The sequence below is a fragment of the Sylvia atricapilla genome, chromosome 14, assembly GCF_009819655.1.
Source record: "Sylvia atricapilla isolate bSylAtr1 chromosome 14, bSylAtr1.pri, whole genome shotgun sequence".
Taxonomy (NCBI): domain Eukaryota; kingdom Metazoa; phylum Chordata; class Aves; order Passeriformes; family Sylviidae; genus Sylvia; species Sylvia atricapilla.
The window spans coordinates 7,568,925-7,579,942 of NC_089153.1; the positions used below are offsets into that span (position 1 = coordinate 7,568,925).

General features: G+C 38.9%; 1 protein-coding gene across 1 annotated transcript in view; it reads left to right on the forward strand.

Annotated features, from left to right (window-relative positions):
- ATP10B (ATPase phospholipid transporting 10B (putative)) overlaps positions 1 to 6,678 on the forward strand; it is a 46,053-nt gene extending 39,375 nt beyond the window's left edge. The window contains exons 17-21 of the mRNA XM_066328966.1: positions 365 to 565; positions 1,162 to 1,242; positions 1,350 to 1,454; positions 1,906 to 2,093; positions 4,994 to 6,678. Of these exons, the coding sequence (XP_066185063.1) occupies positions 365 to 565; positions 1,162 to 1,242; positions 1,350 to 1,454; positions 1,906 to 2,093; positions 4,994 to 5,492 (1,074 nt within the window). The 3' untranslated portion in view covers positions 5,493 to 6,678. The remainder of the gene's footprint in view (positions 1 to 364; positions 566 to 1,161; positions 1,243 to 1,349; positions 1,455 to 1,905; positions 2,094 to 4,993) is intronic.
- The last annotated feature ends 4,340 nt before the right edge of the window (positions 6,679 to 11,018 follow it).

The window sequence follows — 11,018 nt, forward strand, 5'->3', positions numbered from 1 at the left end:
TGCAATGTGAAATAGTTCTCCAGACTAGGATGCTGCTGTTCTTTAATCTCCCCCGTAGCATTAGGGAGCAGCACGCCTTTGATTCCACATGGACAATGAGATTCTAAAAGGATTCTAAAATCTGGTGCTCAGGGCTGTGAACAGTTTACTTAATTATTCTCTGATATGTTCTTAAAGAACCATAATGGCTTTTAAAAAGCTGTATCACAGTAGATCACTGTGAAACAGACCCTGAAGGTATATTGTTTTATTGAATGAAGTGCAGTGCCTTTACCCAAAATCCTCCTAAGAAACTCTGTTAATGACCAGTATCTCACATGAGCATCACAGGAGGAATTATGTGTTTGTATTTGCTTCTCCCCAGTGCTACGTCAACCTGCTCTTCTGGTACCAGTTCTTCTGTGGGTTCTCAGGCAGCTCCATGGTAGATTACTGGCAGATGATTTTTTTCAACCTCTTCTTCACCTCAGTGCCCCCTCTTCTCTTTGGAGTCCTTGATAAAGATGTTTCTGCAGAAACACTCCTACGTCTGCCCGAGCTGTACAAGAATGGACAAAATTCAGAGGTTTGTCATGATTGCTGAAAGAACTGCTTGATCATCCAAAGGACCAGGGGGTTTTTTGTTTCTTTGTTTAGGAATGAGGGAAGGAAGGAAAGAGTTTAGGCTTACTTGGAACGTTGAAACAATAGGAGCCAAATTTTCTGTCTCTCCAGTAATGCTCTCCCATTCTCCATGGGAGCTGTGACACCATAGGTCACTAGACAAGTTTAAATATGACAAATAGTAAAATTAAAATTGCACAAAATAAGTGTTTCATTAGAAGAAAGGATTTTTGTAACTCTAGAAAGAGCTTGGATAAAGAATTTGGAGAATGAGACCCCTTATGAAGAGATGCAACATTGGCAAAATTCAGCTTTTAAGACTCTTGGTTGACTTGGCAATATTCCTAAGGTCTATCTTTACTTAACACAGATAAAACGTCTTTTTAGAGATAAGCCTTTGGTTTAATCAGCTGCTCAGGAGGCATTTACTCATTGAAGGAGTCCAGTTAGCAATAATTACTAGTCTGAATGGAAGAAAAACAGACAGCAATTATGTTTACAGGACAGGCTAGAGATTTATATCCCATCATAATGACTGTTATCTATAAACTCCTGCAGATATACAACTTGTCAACTTTTATTATTACAATGTTGGATGCCTTCTATCAAAGCCTCATTTGCTTCTTTGTCCCCTATTTGGTAAGTAACAGGCTTATTAATATTCTCACTCTCCTGTCCTACTCAGAAGTAGTAAATTCAGTTCTGAATAGTCAGGGTTCACCACAGTCTCTCTGCCTGTTTTGTAGGCATACAAAGACTCTGACATAGATGTGTTTTCCTTTGGAAACCCCATCAACACCATCTCCCTCCTGACCATTCTCTTGCACCAGGCTCTAGAAATGAAAACATGGGTATGTGTTTGACCTGTCCTCTTTACAGCTCTGGGTTTTGGGTTTGTTTTTTTTTTTTATGAATGTTGCATCTTGTGTAGGCACAGAATACTCTTTCAGAGTAATTTACCTGAATTCTGGGTTACAAAGAGTAAGTAACAGGTACACTAAGATTTCACAAAGTGCCAAAATTTGTTATTAGCCCCAGGTTAATACCTTCATGTGCACAGTGAGAATTTGTCTCTATCATGCCTTTGGGACAGAACAGTACAAAATATTTGCATACCTCAATATATGAGGAAGTGTTACTTGGAGAACTGTATTCACTGCTGTTCTCTAAATTAATTTCTGGCTATTTCTCCTACTGAAGATTTCAGTAAAAGGCACTGTTAGATGCATTCTTTCCAGCCACCTTTGTCTCCTCCTGTCTTACACCTGGTCAGGGTCTCACAGGCATCATTTGTGCTTGCAGACCAAGCTCCAGCTGGTGACAATGATCTGCAGTGTGGCTTTATACTTCATCTTCTCACTAAGCTACAACGCTACCTGCCTGACCTGCAACTCTCCCACCAACCCTTACTGGATCATGGAGAGACAGCTCAAGGAACCCATCTTCTATTTTCTGTGCCTTATTACCCCTGTCATCGCGCTCCTACCAAGGTTTGAATGTTTCCCTCTCAGCTTTCCTTTTGTGGGTTTGTAGATATGTGAGTGAAGAAACAGTAATGACATGTACGGATGTGTGATGTGTCAGACAGGGATAATTGATCAGCATGGAAGTCAGATGCTGAGTTCAACCTTCCAGTTCATGAACCATTCATTTATTCAGTTGTATAACCCTAGGTCAGTTGTATAACCCATATATCTTCTTCTTTTCCCATCAGGAAAAACCTTTCTTTTTGGGGTGCATCAAATTTTACCAGTACAGATCTGCTATGTAATTGTTCACTGTCATAACCACAATGTTGTTGAGCAGATAAGACTATAAGCAAATCTTTGAAATATTCCTGTATGTTTAAGAGGTACTAAATATATTCTTGGTTTTAAGTCTATTATGGTGCATTACTAAGCTGAATTTAAGAGCATTTCTATATTAAAAAAATCATTGCATGCAGAATTTTAGTTTTTACTTTGTATTGCAAAAAATCAGATATGTTAAAGATAACTTTAATTGAGACTGGATAATGTTGGGAAAAGGATAATTATTGTGATGTGTTGCTGAAAAAAATGCAATGATTCTGTTCCCATATACAAATATGGGAACATTACTACTTTTGGTGTTTGATACATTACTAATTCTTAAAGCAGATAAGTTTTGAGTTGCACCATTTGTTTCAAATTTTTTTTATTTGCTTGGACATTGAAAAAAATGGGTTGGTTTGACTACCTTGCTAGTTTCCTTCTCATCCTAATTCTCATAAGTAATGCAGCACACTGGTATTACAAAATTCAGGACAATATTTTTAGTATCTGATTTTTTAAATGCTTTAAGGCATTAGAATCTAAACCTTATCTTTGAATGAAAAGGAATTTTTCAAGAATAGATGGTGTTTTTCTTCAAACTTTCCATTTACTTTCCCATTTGAGTTGAGATGCTCTCGTTATATAAGTTCAGATCAAAATAAACAACACAATTCAGCAAGGTCTCATGTCTTCTGGGCAGGGCATCCTTTTCCAGTCTGTTTTGCTCCTGCATCACTTTTGTTTTCCTTTCAGCCTTCATTCACTGTCATTTTTGACCCTGAGCTCTCTACTGAGAGCTGCATCAAACACATGGTTAGAGAACTCGTGTCTCCATCTTGGGAATTTAGCACAGTTAAGATCCTTGCTGCCTCAGCAGGTTACTAAGTTATGTATTCATATCTTCAAAGTTTTGATAACTGTTGTTCCTTTGTATAGATCCCCTGGATTATTTTCTGCACAGTCCTTCATCTGCAGAATATCCAGTTTCCACTATTACTGAGCCGTGCCAGCAGAACACAGCAGTGGTGGAACCACCCTTGGCTAAAATGCACTAAAATTTTAAGTTCCATTCCATGGTCCATCACACTGTGCTGCCTGCTCCCTATCTCCTCACTTGGTGTATTGAGGTTCTGCTTTCATTCTAACAGGTTTTTTCAACATAATTGCTTTCTTGGGTTCTTCCCCTCACTACTGCCTTTTGTTTGAGCTGCAGCACCCAGGGGGAGGCTTGGCCTGTGCCCTGCTCACTCCAGGCTTTCTCTGGAGCACCATCTGGCAATGCTTTGCACATCTGCATCTCAAAACTGCCTCTGCACTGTGTTTTGGGATCCAAACTACAGCATTAAGTACAAAAGCCCTCAAGTGTGAGTAGGAGAAAGGGGTCTGACTTTCATGTTATCCATTGGCAAGGGAACGCATTGTGTTTCTTGGAGTTTTCCCACATATGAACCTGATCATTTCCTCAGCTGTGGAAGGCAGATTGTGCTCTGCCAGGACACCTGCAAAGACCCTGAGGTACCTGAGTCTCACACCCTGCAGAGACCCAACAGGTAATCAGGTCTCACACTCTGCAGGGCTGTGGGAAGGGCAGGAGCCAGTGAGAGCAGTTTACAGGACAGGAAACACAGTTTCCCATCCCTCCTCTGTCCTCCTGTCTGCTTTACCTGGAACTTGCACAAAAGATACAGAAAACAAGCTGAGGGGAAAGAGACAGGACAATGTGATCCACAGCAGATCTACACAGAAAGTATTGGGCTCTCCCATGCTCTGAACTTCCTGTCCGGACCTGAGATTCTGTTGGGATTGACCACCCTGAGCACAGGCACAGCAAATAAACTTTATCCATTTCTGCTTGTGCCAGCCCAAGAAATCCATTGCCTTAAAAGCTTTTTCTGTCCTGAGTGTCGCTTGTTAGCCTTTTTATCTTGTAATTCTTGTTCATACATACATTAAGCAGCAGGATGTGAGGATGGCACCTTTCTAAATGCAATTTCACAGAGTACACACGTTTGTTTTAAAATACATGTTGAAGACACCTATGTAAAGGTCAAATCCTAATTAAAAGATGCTTTGAAAGAGACTTTGATTTTCACACAAAGCTGACATGAGATGGAGAGAGGATATTAATAATATTTAGTTACATACGTTCTCTATCCTGCAAAGGGCAGGTAGAACACTTCTGTTGCTGCTTTCTGAAAAATCTAAAAGCTGAGGCTTTAAACTTCCAGGTTTTTTAATCTAACAAATTAGGATCTCTTCTTTACCCTGTTTTAGCAGTATAAATACAACTTCCATATTTTCAAATATTTGCATCTCTTGAGACTTTTTCTATTTTTCTTCACTGTTCAGCAAACAAGTAGTTATAAATACTTAAAAAATGATCATATATACATATACTTGACTTTATACAGGTCAAGCTAAATACATAGTAACATGTTGTGTTAAGATCCAGGGGTCAACTTTCATCTGCCAGGTATAAACTGTCTACCAGATGTCTGTAGAGCAATAGAAAATTATTAGCTGTATTTGGGATACTGATGTAGAATATGGATTAAGATTACTGGTTAAAAAAACACATTCCCTTCTTCCTTCATCAGGTTCCTTATCTTTGTTCTACGAGGAACCTTTGGAGCATCTCTTATTCTGAAAGCACAGCAAGTAGATAAACTTCCCAAGGAGCAACAGGATCTTGAAATCCAGAAACTAAGATCAAGGAAAGAAGCTACTTCTCGTGCACATGTGGCATCCCCTGCATCTAATGATGACCTTGACCAAAGCATCAGCCACTTATGTGTGTCACCATTTCTACATCCAGCAGCAGCCTTGTCTCACGGGGGCACAGAAAATCAAGGAGCTTCTGCCTCTGGTCCTCTCGGAGGAAGGACACATGATGAAGGCTATTTCTTCTTTAATAGGTGGGCAGAGGAAGAATCTGCTGCCGCTGATTCTTCAGCAGGGCCTTTCTCCGGAAATCACTCCTTCGTGCCCAGCAGAGAAACAGCTCCTGGGCAGGATAGAGGCAAACTGACTAAAGATTATCCCAACAACTTTAACTATGGAAGCCACCGGCGGTCAGTGAGTTCAGTGACACTCTGAAGAAACATTCAGACATGGAACCCACGGCCCATGTGGAGAAGGACTCAACAGAGAAAAGAAAAAGGTTCATGCTTAGCCATTATGCTCACTAGAAATGGAGAGAGAGGTGACTGGAGCAGTGCAGTAGCAACTCCAATATGTAACTTGAGCTGAATGCATCATCTGTGTTTATCATTACATGACTTTCTGATCTTCATGGTTTGGTCATGTTATGGGAACATTACATGAGCATTATGCAGTTGCTGAGAATTGCACAATTACTTTCTTTCAACAAATATTTTTGTATCATATTAATAGGGAATACTTGTGAAGTTTCAATGTCATTATTATTATGCTATTGAGCCAATAGAAAGAGAATCCATTCTTTACTAAACCAAGTCTTAAAGAAACGCATCCCACTCTAGATTTTTGCTATCAAAATCCTTAAAAGAGCTTATTAACTTAAAAATTATAATTCTGCATGAAAAATTATTACCTGCAGATACTAAAGGTACTTGCAGAATAAGAGCAATGGAGAGACAATAGAGAATCTTCCAAGTTTTAATATACGGACTTTACACATACAACAATATCAGCTCTACAGACTGTTTGGCCTGAAGAGTAAGCTTAGGATTTTTATGCAGATAGTAGTTTGACCTGATATTGTTAAGAAAAGGACATATGAGTTTATAAAGATGAAGAATACAAATACTGAACTACATGAACTGCCAAGACAACTCAGTGATACGTGGAGTCTACTTCTTCCCACATACAAAAGTAGACAGATATAACAAGTCACCATCAAGGATTTAGGTCCCAGAATTCTAAAGTTGTCCCTGATTTTTCCTCTAGAAATTCAGTTTCTTATTTCAATTCCCTATATTGTTATGTGGTGCTGCTCCATTCAATCAAGTATGAATCATGCTCCTCCACACAGCTGGTCACATTCATTAGTTGATGGATCTCAATAATGGAGATTTTGACAAGCCATATATGAAGGTCACTAATCACATTGTAGGAAGTACATGGTAGAAAATGACCAAAATATGCATAATATGATAACCCTTTTTGGTATCTCAGGGCAAAAAGATGCAGGATGTAAGCTGTCACCATCATAACTACTTATTGCAATGCAATGAAAGGTGACTTTGATATTTCTTATAGAAATGTTGACTAGTAAGACCATTTCCCAAGTTTTTCTTCACAATGTGGGATGAAATCTTACCTAGTTGAAAATTCAAACCATCGATACTTTTGTGAATCTACCACTGGTTCTGATTTAATAATTTTTTAGCCTTTTTTTATACATGCTGGTTTTAGCGATTTACTACCTATGACAATATGTGATCTTTCTAATAACCTATTTAGCAAATGCAAATTTAACTTGTGTATGTTATAATAATTACTGTAGCTAGAGTCTTGAAGTTACTACTTTAAAACAACTCAGGCAAAATTGAGTGGCATATCTCCCACTGGGATTTCTGGTAGCCAGAGCATAACATCTAAGAATTCCTTTTGTTAGAGTATTAATTGTCAGAAGTTAAACAATTCAGTAAGACTTTTTTTTTTTTTTTTTCCCTTGATGAACAAAATGAAAGAAATTAGGTATAGACGAAATTATTGTTAATGGAGAGTGAGACTGCTCAGATAGTTTCTCACCAGCTGGGAATGGACCTGGGGCAACAAGACTAAAGATCAATCCTTTACTATTCATAGCATTTTTTAAATTAAATGGTCCATTTCCTTTGAACTTAAAGATGTCAGTTCCTTACACATTGTACTACAAAATGTGAAGTGTTTCATAGAAATAAGTGTGATAAGATCATGCCTTGCTGTGTTGTTGAGAGGACAAAAACAGAGGTGAAAGAGTGCTTTTCCTACTGTCACCCATGAGCAGCAAACTCCTGTTTCCAGAGGCTGCTCCTCTGCATAGTAGGAACACTTCTCACAAGAACTAGATGACAAATGTCTCTGAATGTGCAAGGGGCTAGACAGGTTGTGTTTAACCAAATCTGGAAGACTTCCTGAATTGAATGCCAATTGTATGCCTTTTCTGAACTGAAAGCCAAGAATTAATCTCAGGTTTTCTCATCAGTTTCTGCAAAATGGTTCTGCCGTGCATTTTGCCTTTGTTTAGGGTCAGAAATAGCATAGAGGGGAGGATTGTCTTAAGAAAGAGAGGGAAAAGAGGATTAGGAACTCCATCAAAATAATGCCTAAAAGCTGGTGATGCACTTCCTGTTATGTCTGGGAATAAAAAAAGTGGAAGAGTCCTTTTCTAAGTAGCTTCTAGGCTTTAACCAAAAATAGTTATGTCAGTGAAAAGAAAGAAAAAAATAATCTAATTTTGCATGGATGTCTTAAATAATTCTGTACTTCACATACAAACTGATAATTCTATTGTGTGGGAGATTACCACAAATGGTCCAATGGATGAATTTACCTGAAGAGTTTGCAACACAGAGGAAAATCACCCCTTCATTTTCGTTGATCCTTGAGAGAGAAAGCTGAAATAAACAGAAATAAAAGGCAGCACCATGCAAGGCTTGACCTCTGCATTCCAGCTGGCTCCAGAGCTCTCTATATCTCCCCTCCTGGGTGTCAGTGCTGCCAGCTGTCCTCTGAAGCAGATGCTGTCTCAATTCAGGACCCATATTAACTGCTAAGCAGTGTGATCTTCCTTCTGCTCGTGGCTATGCACTTACCATGAACTATCTCATGTTAAAAAAAAAATGTTGAACAGGCACTTACATCCCTTTGATCATGAGGTAAATTAGTTGAGACTATCCATCCTTTGGGGATGTAAGATCAAGAGAAAAACTTTTTTTTTCCAGTGAAAACAAGCCTACAGCAAGACAGACAGTCTCCTAAGGAATTTCTTTGGAAGAAGGGAAGTGTCTTTACTAAATGGGTTATTTAGACCTAACTGGATTTCCAAGGTAGCTTTATTTATTTATTTCATGACATATTTAATAATACTGTCAAGGTCCATGTTCCATTAGTTCTAATGTGAATGCTTCATAATAGAACAGGTGTCTCATTTTTAATGTATCCTCTGGTGATATTCAATATTTCATATGCTTGGACAATAAAGCATTAAAATTAATGGAGGGATGTGGGAAATGGCTGCATTCTTTTTATTCTTGTCTATGATGTGTTTTTAATGATACTGCATCTGGAGCAGTGCTTTGAGCTATACAGAGCTTTACCTACATGAAATTGAGGAGGTGACATCTCACACAGAGGTGGGCAAGAACTGACCTGCCAGGTCTGTTGGCTAACAGATGCAGTCCCCTGCTGCTTGCAAAGGTCAGTGAAGAGCCATCCCTCATGTTCTCAAAACAGGCAAGTTCTGGGCACTTTTAACACGAGATGCAGGAAGTGCAAACACGGGTACACCTTGTTCATGTCTGTCTCAATACAGACAGTTGGAGATGTCTCTGACAATTATTGCTGATAATCTGCTGCAAGTCAGCAATAACTGTGCAGTGTAAACCCAGAACTATTCAGGTGTGAGGGAGGAAGGATGCCAGTAGGTTCTCTTTCCTTACCTATCTCACTTTTAACACTCTGTGGGGTGGGTTCTCTGCTGAAGCACAGTGAACAGCTACTTTTCTGGAAGATAAATTGCATACACTTTCTTCTTCATTGGCTGATGCAGCAACGTTTAATTCGTTTCTTTGGTTGTAGTGTGAGCTGGTGTACAAGTACAGAGCTATTATCTTTAGGGGTAAGGTGGCTGCAGGCAGGATGTGGCATGATTAGATACTTGTAAGCAGCACTGATGAATAAAAATATAAACGTGGAGACAAGAGACTCTTGAAGATAATGATCACAGAGGGTGGGATTTAAAGAGATGACCAAATAATACTGAAGAGCTATAAAGTACTTTTGACATTGCCAGTGACTGGAACTTGCTGCAATTATCAGTACATGAGACAACTGCAAACAGAATTATCTGTCTGGCTCTTTAATGTAACACCAGCTTATTCTTATTTACATGAAAAAGACTGAGACTGAATAGAGCCTGAATCACTGTTTTTCAAAAGAGATCTGAGGATCTGTTGTCTGAAGGCATAGAAGGCAACAGAAGTTATTCACCCACATTCCCAGTGCAGTTACTGAAGTATGCTTCCATGTCCAGCCACACTTTCCGTGTTAGTGCCCAGAGAACTGATGTGCTTACTGTGTTCTTCAGCAGGAGAGCAGAGCTCTGTAAATTATCAACATAAATGACAAAAGGGTCAAGTTTTGGCTCACAGAGACTTAAATTTTGACCTTCACAGAAACCACGTCATGCTGCTGCTTTCCTGTACCCATTACTTTACAACACCATAAAGCTGAGACAAAAATTTAATGGAACTGGGAGGGGAAGCAGTAAAAACATTTGCAGTAAGTAGACAATACAATGGAGGAGTCTAAACAGAGATGGTTCCTGCCTTTGTATGTTTGTATTCCCCTCTATTTTACTAACATTTTTCTATTTAACCTCAAACAGATCATTTAGGGAACTTCCAGACGTTTATTGGTTTTATTCAAAAAAGGACAAATGGAAATCAATAGGCTGCAGGCAGGTCAGTCGAGCTCATTTGAAATCAGCTGGCTTCTACTGGAGTTTTATTAGTGCCTATCTTGTTTTGGTAATACTCTAATTCTGAGGACTTTTGCCAGGAAGGACAAACATCTACGTAAGCTCAATCTGAATGGATCCTCTTTCACAATGTTTAGGCAGCTTGTGGCCAGTAATTTCACGGTCTAAGTCAAGATCTGAAGAGCAGAGGAGACTCTTCATTCTGTTCCCATGTACACAGGATGGAATGGGAGGTGGATTATCAGTACCAGGAGTGCACTGTAATGATAAAGGAAGAACATGGACATATCCAAGACCTTCTGGAGCTTTCCAAACAAATTCTTGAACTGCTTTCTATAATTGTTCAGACATCATTAAGGGCTTTAAGTGTCCATCTAACATGCTTTATGAGTAGAACGAGTAAAGTGTGCAGGCATGCACGTTTGTGGTTAAGTGCAGAGGACTCTGAAGGATGGCCACACTCTTGCAGTAGCTCAAATAAACATGGTTTTAATCATGTTTTGAGAGAAGGTAATGCTGTAAAGATTCAAATTGGATTTCTCAAAGATTTTAAATGTGTAAGTACTGGGAATCTGTTCTTAAGATCTTTTGCTCAATGTCGTAATCTTCAATATCATGGTAGGGAGGGAATATAGTACACAGACATCAAAGAGGCAGAATTGTGCTTGGAGCTCTTAGTTCTTAAATAAAAAACCCAAAGCTAAAATTTAGAGCCAATAGGAGTCTAACTCTCCAACACTCTCCAATAATGCAGTCCAAGCACCACACCAAATAAACGTTTTAAGTCCTAATACTGATTTTGAAGGCAGGTTATTTAAAAGGAATGTTCTGGCACCACATGTGCATTTCACTTTAAAAGTTCTTTAAAATTTAAAATTATTTGCAGTTTCTTGAGATTACTTAACTTGTTATTTGTGATATATTTTCACAGAATCAAACAGCAGTCCAGTTTCTCA